At 45.2% G+C, this 13,569-nt stretch overlaps 1 protein-coding gene across 1 annotated transcript in view; it reads left to right on the plus strand.

Annotated features, from left to right (window-relative positions):
• Window positions 1–13,569, plus strand: part of DSCAM (Down syndrome cell adhesion molecule) — a 272,597-nt gene that overhangs the window by 209,729 nt on the left and 49,299 nt on the right. The window contains exons 28-29 of the mRNA XM_015425577.1: window positions 282–431; window positions 10,942–11,139. Coding sequence (XP_015281063.1) covers window positions 282–431; window positions 10,942–11,139 — 348 coding nt within the window. The remainder of the gene's footprint in view (window positions 1–281; window positions 432–10,941; window positions 11,140–13,569) is intronic.

The following is a 13,569-nucleotide window of genomic DNA, read 5'->3' on the forward strand; positions in this document are numbered from 1 at the left end:
TGGCTCAGTTGCAATAAGGAGGACATGCATGCGATTCTTTTTCTTTTTTTTAGAAGGGATTTTTCATATCTGTACATCTTAGAAAATGTATTTCACGTTAAAAGGTCTTCTCCTTTGACAACAAGCTCTTCTTCTCTTCTCTTCTCTCTTCTTCTTCTCTGGGTGTTTGTCAAGATATTGAAAAAAGAGCCATATGCTGGTTTTTAAGACACAGTTATGAACCACATACAAAATGAGACACCATACTCGACATTTTCCTTTTATCGTTTCCTTTCCCCCAGATGATAGATCTACAGTCTTGTTAACCGATGCTGATTTTGGAGAGACATCAAAACAGAAATCATTGACTGTCACTCACACAGTACATTACCAGTCTGTCTCACAAGCTACTGGACCACTGGTAGATGTTTCTGATGCACGGCCGGGAACAAGTAAGTATGAAAGATAATATGTTGCATTGGTAATAAATCATATACATGTATCTATGTATGTATGTATAAAAGATATAGATATATATATAAAATAACAAAGAATTGCCCCCATCTGTGGATATCAAAGTCTGTGGACCGGGGCCACACTGATGCTAAACAGAATCTCTGCAAACTTGGGAGGGACCTCCCAGGTTTGCAGAAAAATATGAAATGTTTAAAAAATACATTGGGGGGGGGGGTAAATTCCTGCCCCCAAATAGAAAAGCATTCTCTGCAAGCCCAGAGAATGCACCTACCTCCTGTGTCGTTATTGGTGGCTTTAGGGGATTCTGGAAACTGCAGTAGCCCAGCAGCAACTGTGGGGGAGCCTGGGAGCTGTGGCAGGCCCAGAGGCAGCTGTGGGGAAGCCTAGGAGGCACCGTGGCTGCAGGGGAGCCCGGGAGCTGTGTGGAGGGCCCAGTGGTGGCTGCAGAGGAGCTTGGTAAGAAAGTGGAGGGGTTCCCCTCTCCTACGAGTTAGAGTTTAAAGCACCGTACATACATTACCTGAAGTAATCCTTAACAACAGCCATGTAAAGAAAGGCCTGTGTTACTATCACCATATTGCAGAATGATGTAGGGAGAGTACTGAGCCTCAGAGAGAGAGTGACCTACCTAAGGCAACACTGTGAGTTCATGGGAGAAGTAAGGCTTGATTCAGCAGCCATCTTGATCACAGCTCATTCTTATAGCTGCATTCTTACAGCTACATAAGCTCACAATTAAAATCAAAATTAATAGTATACCACAATGTTTGAAGGACCTCCTGATGGCACTGGTATTTCTGGCCACTGTGTGACACAGAGTGTTGGACTGGATGGGCCTTTGGCCTGATCCAACATTGGCGTCTCTTACGTTCTTATGTTCTTAAATTGGGGAAAAGATTCCATGACAATAATAGATGAGCCTCTAATTTCTACTAAAGAGAGAGCGAAAGAGAGACCACAATTCAACCTTATGTTTCAAGGCACAAATTCACACAAGATGGCAGCTGCTCTTCTGTGACTGGAACAGTTCCAACATGCAATTGTTAGGTTCATGGAAGGAAAGGATGGTTCTTTCATAAACTTGCTGATCTGACTCTTATGCTAAAGTCCTTTTGGGTTTTCCAGAACTGTCCTGGTGGGCAGTTTATATGTTTGCAATGTGCTTGATCGCACAGTTTTCAGTTTGCTATGTTTTGCTGTTTGTTAATCTGGCTGTTTATGCTTCCCTTCCTATGTCTATTGTGTTCTTTGAATATCTGATTCCTCTAATGTAATTTGCCCTTTTCTCTCTGGCTGCCCCATATCCCAGAATTCTCTGTCCAGGAAGCAAAAGGTTTTGTAATGTTCAGGGCTCTTCTCTCTTGATCTTCATCTTCTGCCTTTTCATTTCCTCATTCTCCATGACCATAGTAATCTCCCTTATAAATAAAAGCCGAATGGTGGTGACACTTCTCTAGAACATTCCACACGCTCCAAAATCAGTTCGCTCTCTGATCTGTCATTCAGAGGGTCTCCCTATCCACTGGCTGCTTTGCCTGAGTCCTGCCTCCAACATTCTAAACATTTTGCTGTTCCTCTCCCCCCCATAGCCAGTCAGAACACAGAGGTTATTTGCATATGCAGCCTCATTGGCCTCTGCCTTGGAACACAGAGGTCGTTTGCATATGCGACTTGATTGGCTTTTGCCTCTAACATTCTAAACAGTTTTGCTGTTCTGAGGTAAAATGTGTCCATTCTCCAGGTGAGGGCTGGAGATCACTCAGAATTACAACTGCTTTCCAGATGGCAGAGATCAGTTCCCCTGGAGAAAATGGTGGGCTCTGTATCCTTATATGCTGCTGAGGTGGCCCCCGTATGACAGCCAATGTGACGTAGCAGTCAGGGCTTCAGAGCACGGGAGAGGCTGCAGGTGTGTGTGGGGGGTGGAAAGCTGAAAACTGAGGGGGAAAGAAAGGTAGGTTGATGATTGGGTGGGAAGGAGATAGGGTTGCCAACTCCAGGTGGGAAATTCCTGGAGATGTGAGGGATGGAGCCTGGAGAAGGTGAGGTTTCAGGAGGCATGGGACCTCAGACAGGTACAAAGCCATAGACTCCACCCTCCAAACCAACTATTCCCTTCTGGGGAACCATCGTTGCCAATCTCCAGGTGAGGGCTGGAGATCACTCAAAATTACAACTGTTCTTTAGGTAGCAGAGATCAGTTCCTCTGCAGAAAATGGTGGACTCAGTGTCATTATACCCTGCTGAGGTCGCCACAGCAAATTGACACTGAGTGTCCAAGGCCGGGGCACCCGCCCAGAGCCTCTTTCTAGAGGCCGTTGTATTTATTTCCACAACGGGCCTTTTTCCTAGCCTTTTATATTGACCACCCCCAGTAAGTGTCTTTGTTGTAATAGTGAATGTTGTGTGAATTGGGTTTGCACAACGTTTCAAGGTCAGGGACTGTACATTTTTAAAGGAATTGTATATTCTTTTTAAAAATACATTTGATTAAAGGTTGAGTGTTCCTATTGTATTATTCAGTCATGACATCCCCTGTGGAACCCCTGCCTCACCCCCCCAAAAAAACCCACTTGCACTGCTCAGACACACACCTCACCTGATAGCTTGAGCAACTAGGGCATCAGCCGCTGCTCTGCAGCAAGGTCATCACTCCTTGCCACTTACTGCTCCCCCTGCTCCCCTGCATAATATGTCGATGGGACACAGCTGCAGTGGTGCTGCATCAAGGCTAGTACCATCTTAGTGCTAAGAATCAAAATGACTTGTTTTGGTTCTTATGGAAAGGCTGCGACATTCTCAAGAAAATGTCACACTGGGGTGGTTTGTTCCTATTGATTTCCCTCCTGTCCCCAGTCCTCTGTACTACTTCATATGTCAATTCTCTTTTGTGGGATTTACAGGGCGATTCAAAATCCTGTTCATTCACCAAACTGAAGTTTTTAATTTTGACAAAATGAAGCCCAGTTTTTCTGATGTTTGGAGTGTTTCCTAGCACTTTGGCGCTGATTATGTACTGCTTACAAAACACATTGCACAATCAATATACAAAGCAGCAGTGGTCGGTCCAGTTGGGGGCTGTCTTTGTTTTGCTCAGCCAGATTCTCAGCTAATGGTTGTCTTTGCTCAGCAGAAAAGCTGGGGCACAACATTCATTGCTCAGCATCTCTTTGTTTTTTTGTGCTGATGATTACCCTAATCTCAAAGAGTGAATAACACAAGGACAGTTTACATTTTTAAATGGCTTTGTAAGTAAAAAGCTGTCAATCTTTCTGTGTGAAGGAATGATTTATGAATAATCCTTATATCTCTCTGTGTGTGTGTGTGTCCTTAGCTCAACGGAACAGCTTTGGCATTTTAATCAAAAAAAGACCAGTCAAATCACATTTTAATAAGTCTGAATTTATATTTTAATTCTATGGCTCCCTATTGTTAGTAATACACTTTTAGACACTTCCAAAGAAAAAATATCTCTCTACTGCTTTTATGTTCCATTCTTTTATTACTGTACCCACACCCATCCATCCCTCAGAAACAAGAAAATAAGGATTACGGGCATCGAGATTTTGGCAAGATCTCTGAAGTACTGGGTCTGGGTTTTTAAAAAAAACAAAAAAAACCCCAAAGCATATTTGATTTGGATGACATAAAATGACCACTGGCTCAACAAGCAAGTTGAATAAAAGGAAACTGAATAATAATGTATTTGAATTTAGTCATCGATTTGAATTCATGTATTTGAATATGGCTTATATTTACTAAGACTATACTCTGCCCTTCTACCCAAATGGAACTGCTAAAAGCCTTACAAGTAGAAAACATCATACAGAATAGAACAGTCCCAAAGACCAAGTATAGAACCAGCCAGCAGATACAGTGCTGGTCTGTACAGAATACAGGCATCAATTTAAATTTTATTTATTTGTTTAAAATGTTTATATGCCCGGCTTTCTCCTGAGCATCTTAGGACCCAAGGTGGGTAACAGCAACATCAAGTAATCTAAACAATCAGCAGCACTGGAGACATTAACAGTACAATCCTAAACAGAGTTACAATCTCCTCATTCCATTGAAGTCAACAGGCTTAGTAGGGCATAACTCTGTTTAGGATGGTGCAGTAAAAATCCTTGGTACACTTCTAGCTCTAAACTCATGCCAGAAAACCAACAATGAGGGGGAAAGCAGGTTCTTTTGGCAAAAAGTTCCACAATCTTGTTTAGCTCATCCATCTGCTTATCTAACTAATGGGTTAGATCTTATTGTATATGGAGACAGGGACAAAAGAGTAAATCTCATTGTATGTCAGTGTGTATGTGGCCCATTTTCCTGTTTGGCACAAATCCACACTAAAATTGCCTGTATGCAATGAAGAAATCTTCATTCTGCCACCTCTTAATTGTGTGCTAAATCTGTTGCTTTCTTAGCTTCTACATGTGGCTTAAAGAATGCTCCCAATTGGCAATGACCTGTACAAAGGGTTATAAGGGACCTGTTAACAGGTGAAGCTCCTCTTCAATCTTGGAAGGAATACTGAGTATCTTCTTTGTGGTCTCTGTGCATCACACCTCTGGGATATAGTGCGCCTGCACCAACTCCAATCGGTAACATAGAAAGCGAAAGGGATTTTCGTGCCCTCTCCCCAATCATGCGCCGGGCTCCACTGCACATGACTAAGGGAGGGGCACGACAATCCCGCCAGTTCTCTTCTGACCGCCGCACTAGTAGGATCTTCTCCACTTCAATCGGTAACTTTTCTCTCTGTCCTTCGGGTCTTCTTTCAACTGCTTCCTAGTTAGGGAAATAGAAAATAGTGAATTTGCAAATTGGACTCTTTTTGTTGTTGGTGGTTCTGCTTCGGCAGACTACCTCTGCCCCCCAGCCTATGGCCAAATGGTGGGGCTTCTTCAATCAGTGCTTGAAGTGCGATAGCAAAATCAGACCCCCTGACAGACACTTCCTTTGCCTCCTGTACCTCGGAGAATCACACCAAGTGGACTCTTATGCCCATTGCGCCAAATTCTCGAAGCAGACGAGAAAGAATAGGGCCACCAGACTTCATGTTGCATTGCTGGAGTTGGCACTCTCACCGATGGCGCCATCGCAGGACACTTCAGGGCATGCCTCGATGTCGACTCCTGTGTCCGGGTCGACGGCCTTGATGTCTCCAACACTGGCCCATTCCGATGTCGATCTACCGGTGCTGTAATGTTCGGTCCCAGCATCCCAGTCCAAAGCCCACACTCCAACTAAGAAACATAGGGAGGGCAAGGACGACTGGCCTGTCAAGCATAAGAAGCATAAGAAAGCTTCCCTGATAAGGCTCTGTCGACCCCATGACAGGCTGCGGGCGTGATTCCTGTTGGGGATGCTTTGCTTGACTCCTCTGGCCGTTGCAAGTTCCAAGGTGCACCACCTTCAACTTTGCTGCGTCCTATCCAGCTCATGGACTCGGAGCAGGATATGGACTTAAGACAAGTCTCTCAATCCTTCAGTGTCGAGAGCCTTCACTCGGATCAAGGAGCGAGCACCTTCATGCATCCTTTCCCGCATCGACCCAACAATCGAGATCGACCAGCAGGACCGTTCCACCCCCCTACACCTTCCTGGGATCAATGCCAGTGTCAGTATGGGGACTACCCTTTTCCTAGTGGCATGCCACGGCTTCCCCCATACGCATCGATGGAGTGGGATCATCAATCTCCCTCATCCTGTCGGGCATGCCTCGATGTCGACTCCTGTGTCCGGGTCGACGGCCTTGATGTCTCCAACACTGGCCCATTCCGAGATTGAGACCCTCCCCCAACATCGGAGTTTGTCAAACCACAACCATCGCAACCAATGGGCAAGATTCATAAGCCACCAGCAGAGCCTTCGGATCATTCCGTCTCCTCAGATTCTTCATCTCACTCTGGAGACGAGAACTCAGATCCCCCAGTGGAACCTTCTCCACTGCAACAAATAGGGGAGGATCTCCTGATATCCCTCTCTGTGGACCTTAAGTCTTATGGGGATTTTGTTAAGCGAATGGCTAACATGCTGGCCCTGTTGACTGTTCAACCCCCACCTACAGTTACAGACTTTGTATTTGATATTGTTCGGATGGACACTTCCACAGCCATCGCGTTGCCCATGACTTCGGTCCTGCTGCAAATGGCTAAAGCTCCCTGGTCCCATCTGGCTTCCATTCCCATCTCTAGCCAGAGGATGGATCACATGTATAAGATGCAGGAAACAGGTGCTGAGTTTTTGTTCATTCACCCTAAACTGAACTTGGTGGTCGTCACCTCCTCCTCGAAGGGCAGACATAGTCATTACACTCCCCCTGACAAGGAAGGAAGAAAATTAGACTCCTTCGGCAGGAAGTTCTATTCCGCAGGAGAATTGGGCATCAAAACTTCCAACTATACTGCATGTATGGGGAAATATCAATATGCTGCTTGGGAGCAGTTGTCTGAGTTTATTGCAATCCTCCCTGAGGACCTTAATCGCCAAGCTAGGCGAATTCAAAAAGAAGGCATGCTTTTAGCTTAATGCTGCTAAACACACCCTGGATGTGGTGGCCAAGACTCTCACCTCAGCAGTTGCCCTTAGGCGCCATGCTTGGTTATGCTCCACAGCTCTGCAGCAGGATACCAAATCCTTTGTTGAGGACCTTCCTTTTGAGGGTGAAGATCTTTTCAGCTCCACGACAGATACTGTCTTGCAAGACCTCGACACGAATATCAAAATGTCACGTGATTTAGGAGTCTCTCCAGCCCCTAAACACAGCAGGGCAAAATCATGGAACAAATCCTGGTCCCACAGATTCTCACTCAAGTCTTCCCCAGAGACGCAGTGGCAGAGATCTCCAAATGTCTCTTCACATCCTTATGAAAAGAAACCTAAGTTTTCATTGCCTGCTCAGTCTAGGGCTAAGGCCCCTAACATCTCTAAACAGAGCCTTTGACTCCGGTCATCTACACATGTCTCCCACCCGCCTGTCCCCTTACCTCCCTGCCTGGCACCAGATAAATTCGAATTGGTGGGTTCTTTCTGTCATCAAGAAGGGATACCTTATCAAGTTTATCCAAGCTCCAACAACCTCCAACTTCGTGCTCACTCAACCGTCCAGCACACTCCTGGAAGAAATTCAAAACCTTCTCCAAAAAGATGCTATAGAACCGGTCCCTACATCCCAGCATTACCAGGGGTTTTATTCCCGTTATTTTACAGTCCCCAAGAGGGACGGAGGCCTCTGTCCCATTATGGACCTAAGAAACCTCAATTGGTTCATAGGTTACAAGAAATTCTGTATGACGACTCAGCAGAACATCCTTCCACTTCTCGAACAAGGTGGATGGATGGTGACTCTGGATCTGCAAGATGCGTATTTCCACGTAACGATCCATCCAGCTCATAGGATGTTTCTGCGTTTTGCTGTAGGAGAGGGACATTTTCAGTACAAGGCCCTTCCTTTTGGGCTATCTACCCCCCCCCCTCAAGTTTTTACGAAGATGATGGTAGTCATCGCTGCCCACCTGTATTCTTCCGTGCGGTAGATCTCATTTTGGGTGTCCTGGAAGCATTAGGACTGACAGTCAACCTCAAAAAGTGCATGCTCCTCCCTTCATTGCGGGTCCAGTTTATTGGGGCAATCTTGAACTCAAGGGTCTGCAGGGTGTTTCTTCCCCCCAAAAGAGCTGCCAACATTATTGCTCTCATAAGTCTTCTTCATCACCAGGGGGATGCCTCAGCGAGACAAATCCAGTGTCTCCTTGGGCTGATGGCCGCCACTACAGCAGTAATCAGTTTTGCCTGGCTACATATGAGGCCACTCCAATTGTGGTTCCTCAAGAGGTTTCACCCACAACTTCAACCCCAATCCCAGAGGGTCATCCTCCCTGCTCAGGTGTTGAACTCGTTGGACTGGTGGGAGAATCCATGCAACCTTTTCGTGGGAGCCCCATTTCACCCTCCCACCCCTTCTATGATACTCACCACAGATGCGTCACTCTGGGGTTTCTTGTTGTCCAGTGGGCCTTAGTTGTGCCTTGTTGCGTGTTTATTTAGCTGCCATCTCCGCTAACCACCCTGCGGTGGATGGTTACTCTTTTTTTTCTCACCCGCAGACCAAACAATTCCTTAAGGGCCTCAATCACCTTTTTCCCCCATCCCGGGGCCCTCCATCTGCCTGGGACTTACCTTTGGTGCTATCCAAACAGATGTGCAAACCTTCTGGGCCCATGGCTACGTGTAGTTTGCAACTCCATGTCTCCTTACTGGCAGCCCACCTGCCCAGATCCCTAAACGTGCAAGTGGACTTTCTAAGCAAAGCCTCTATTAAAGGGACAGGACTAGGGGGGTGCATTTAAAAAAAAATAGTTATTTGGGGAGGTATTTCCAAAAAATTCTAGATCCCAATACTAGTATGGCATTGTCTCTAATCCGTTGTTAAGGTGTGGGCTCAGAAGACTGATATAGTAGGATGGGGTCTGTTGAGAGTCCAAATTTTATTGGGTAAAATAGACCCGGGAAGAGAAATACCTGGGGTTTTTTAAAGCCAGCCCGATCCAGGACTTCTCCTGCAGTCTTGTTTAAACCGTGTTCCAGGAGAAGCCAGCTCCAGGATCTGCATGTTGCAGGGAGTTCACTCTCTGAGGCACACAGATCCTTGCTGGGGTGGCTTCGCCTGCAGCACAGGTTAAACCAGGCTGCAGAAGAAGTCAGACCCAGGAATTGCAAGCCTCGGATTTGTGCTGCAGGAGAAGCCAGCTCCTGGATCTGCGTGCCACAGGCAGATCATTCCCAGAGGCAGGCAGATCCTGGCTGGGATGGCTTCTCCTGTAGAAGGAGCCTGACTCAGGATCTGCGTGCCTCAGATCTGCATGCTGTGGGGAGATCGCTTCTTGAGGCACACAGAGCCTGGCTGGGATGGTTTCTCCTGCAGCCTGGTTTAGACCACACTGCAGAAACCCAGAATCTACATGCCTCAGGAAGTGATCTCCCTCCGGCATGCAAATCCAGGAGCGGGGAATACTGGTACAGTATTGGTAGCCTCAAATTTGTTCTTAAGGTGTGGGCTGATACAGTGGGATGGGTCTGTGGAAAGTTTGAATTTTTTTCTGGCCCAATAGACGCAAGAAGAAAAATACTGGATTTTTTAAAAGTCAGCCTGAACCTGGGGCTGGCTTGGCTTCTCCTTCTTCAGAAGAAGAGAGACCCAGGAACTGTGTGCCATGAGGAACCCGCTCCCAAAGGCATGCAGATCCTGGCTGGGACAGCTTCTCCTGCAGCCCAGTTTAAACCAGGCTGCACGAGAAACCAGCCCCAAGCCAAGCTGGCGGGAACAGTCTGTTCCCCCTGGGACGGCTGATCCTTATCCTCAGGCTATCTGCTGTAGTCTCTTTAAAGTTAGAAACCCAACAAACAGCTGAGAGGCGAGAGCAATCGGCTCCTGTCTCTCCTCTGTTTTCAGATCTACCGGTAATTCCCAAATATATCTGGAATTTTTTTCCTGGTTTTCCTGAGAAAGCCCAGATACATTTGTGGTTGAAATATACCCGAAAAATATCAATAAGGTATTTTTTTAGTATATTTTTAGTTCTGGTAGACCTGAACATACACCCCTAGACAAGACATTATTTTCTCCAGGTGTTTCGGCAACCCTACATGTAGCTGACTACTGCTTCCCCTCCCCTCGCACCACACTGGTTCTGTTCTCCCCTCTCATCTCACTGCTCCTGCTTCTCCCCACACACCTCCTTCAAGTGGTGTGCTGCAGTTGCTTCCTCAACACTGGACACTACTTTGAGTCACTACGGAAACCAAAATTCATTCAAAGTTCTTCATGTATGTGTGTGTGTGTATGTGGTCATTACTGACCTGTTTGAGTGGCATAACCTCCAGTGTTTTTTTTTGTTTTTTTTTAAACAGATTTTCCTTCAAACCTAGGCATTCTCCTGGCTTTTTATAAACCTAAACCCTAGCCCTGGGTGGCCCTGTTGTACAGATTTTTTTTTATCCTTATGGGGGGGGTGGTCAGCCATTGGCATTAGTTTTCAAATTTAGCAGTAGTTAAAACAGCAGCAATGCTCCACTACAGGGCCACAATGTCCACTCAGTTTTGCTTTAGCTACCTGGAAGAGAGGTTTTACATTGGCTTCAAAAAGATTGGTATCTACTTGGAACCTAATCAGAGAGGTAATCTTCAGAATTGTGGTAGTGGCCCTGTTCCTTTTAGACATTTTCCTTATGGATTTAATTGACTAATTAAGTTCCTGGCGCCCACAAGGAAAGGAGCTGTGGCTCATTTCTCAAGCACTTGTTTTGCATTCAGACTGGTAAATCCAGTTAAATGATACCAAATCAGACGTGTTGGCAAAGATCCTTCTTTGCCAGCTGCCCTGAAGAACCACAGTAGACACTCTGAGCCAGATAGACCAATAGCCTGACTCAGTATGAGGGAGCTTCTTATGTTCAACGATTATCTCTGTGTTTTAATTGCAGATCCTACAACACGAAGGAATGCAAAAACGGGGCCCACAGCTCGCAACAGATATGCTAGCCAGTGGACTCTCAACAGACCCCATCCCACTATATCAGCCCACACCTTAACAACAGATTGGAGGCTACCAACCCCCAGGGCTGCAGGGTCTGTGGATAAAGAGAGCGACAGTTACAGTGTCAGTCCATCTCAAGATACAGGTAGAAACTTTGTTTCTAGACTTCTGAATAAGAAAAGAAATTATCATCAGATCAGACATAACTCACGCCACATGACTTAGTCCATCTAACAATCCTGAACCCTGTATTGAAGATGAGACTTTGCGGTCACCAGCAACTATACAAAAAGAGAGAGAGAAAAAAAAATGTATGAGGAGTAAGAACTCACTGCTAATTTCTTTCTTTTTTTTTGCTGGTGACTGAATACACACACACATGTGATACAGAGTACTTACTGATTTTTTTGTATTTTTTTGTATTTCATTTGTGTGCGTATGAATGTGTGCACACCTGGAAGACATGGAAACCTCTGGTTACTGACTGTGTGTGCTCTTGGAAGTCATGGTGACCCCTGGTGACTGACCCCTACTGGGGGCTTGGAGGATATTCAGAGGGGTGGCTGAATAGATTCTGCCCCCGCCTCTGGTGTTCCAAGGAGGTCTCCCATCCAAGCACTTGCCAGAGTCGACCCTGCTTAGCTTCTGAGATCTGACGAGATCAGGCTTGCCTGGGCTCTCCAGGTCAGGGCCAGAGTACTTGCTGATTTTTCATAGGAAATGAATGAGAATTTGCTACATAAAATTCACAGAACCTTCTGGAAATGAAACCAGGGAGGGCTCTCACTTGAAGTAATAATGAGTTCTCACTTGAAGTGACAATGCAAAATATCAATCAAAACAGCCATCAGAAGCCAATTAAGAAGCAATGTCCAGACGGGAAGAGCTAGAAGGGATGAAAGGTTTACTCCATTACAGATATGCCTTCAGAACATTTTACCAGCATGCCTTATTATACTTGAAGAGGGTAGGGTTAAGGCAGGCAATCTCACTTGGAGGGGGGATGTTATGGGAGATAATCTGGAGGATGTATTAAGGCATTTTTTTTCATTAGTGAGCTATCTAGGTAACAGGTTGGTAATAACTTCAGCTCGTGTCATTTTCATTTATTTATTTTATTAAAAGATTTATATCCTGCCTTTCTCCCAGGAATGGAGGCAGCTTAAAGTATGCCAAGGCAGATGCCACAATAAAGTACACAGTGTATCAAACAGCCAGTTAAATCTATCAAAAGGTCACTCAGCAAAACTTTATATAAATACCATGAAAACTATAAAAAGAAAGCCCAAACAACACTTTTCAGTTAAGCGAACCCTCTACAAAAAGCTGTATTGCAAGGCCAAGTAAAACTCCGTAACAAAGGACCCTCCCCCCATCACTTGCTTGCTGAAGGTGTTCCACAAAGTTGATTCAGAAACTGAAAAAGCTTGAGCAGTAGTGTACAAACTGTTCTGTGGGCAAGGATATTAGGAGGGCACTTCCCGGATGACTGCAGTTGGTGCAAGGGTTCATTTTTACTGATGATATATAGTTGCTTCAAAATTTATAATAACAGGTTCTGCTGGGAAGATTATATTCTAGGGATAACCTTTTTGATGACATATGCTTTTAAACTGGAGTTCACTGTAATAAAGTTGAACAAGGACAGTGCATCTCTGCTGATACTGTTAAATCTATGAGCAGCATTTGATGCAGTCAGCCATGATATCTTGGAGGGCCAACGGCTGTTTGGGATAAAAGGGATTGTCGTCCATTGGTTTTACTTGTTTCTTGTTGGCAGGAAACAAGCAGTTACCATAGGATAAGCTGAATAAAGTAGCTGGGACTTGACATGCTGGGTACCCCGAGGGTCCATTTTTATCCCTAGTGCTCTTTTATCTCTGTATAAGACTATCAGCTGAGATCATCAGGAGCTTTGGAGTGGGTTCTCACCAGTATACTGATGACACCCAACACTGTCCAAGCCTCCAGAGGCAGCTGGACCAGTGTCTTGTGGCCAATTTCAAGTGGCTGAGGGTAAACAAACTGAAGTTTAATTTAGGCAAGATGAAAGTGATGCTGGTTGGGAAGGCAGATGTTTGGGTAGTGTTGATTTGCCAGACTAAGATGTAGTTAAGCTTTCCATGGTCGATCAAGTTAAGAACTTTGGGGCTGCTCCTGGATTCCTGATGGAAAGGACCACCTTCTCTTAATTACATCTGGCTCATAAACTGGTCCTTTATCTAGATTCTGTTAACGTGGCTACACTAATCCATGCTACTCTGTAACCTCCAGATGGGACTAGTGTTAGTGTTCTTTGTGGGGCTGCCTTTGAAGCCAGCTCAGAAGCTTATTCTGTGCTGTGACTCTGTCCATAAGAAAGCAGCTATTCAAAACTTTTAAATTACTTTTATGTATAAGCAGTTACAGTACAATATATTTGTGAATTTTAATCTTTGTATTAATTTTAAATGTATGTAGACTGTGCTTTGTTGTTGACTGATCTGTTGATCATAATGTTGATTGATTGCTCTTGGAAGCTTCAGTTGGCTCAGCATGTGGCAGCAGTCCTCCTCTCTAAGGTCAGCACAGAATA

This window comes from Gekko japonicus, unplaced genomic scaffold, assembly GCF_001447785.1.
Source record: "Gekko japonicus isolate JY-2015 unplaced genomic scaffold, Gekko_japonicus_V1.1 scaffold868, whole genome shotgun sequence".
Lineage (NCBI taxonomy): Eukaryota > Metazoa > Chordata > Lepidosauria > Squamata > Gekkonidae > Gekko > Gekko japonicus.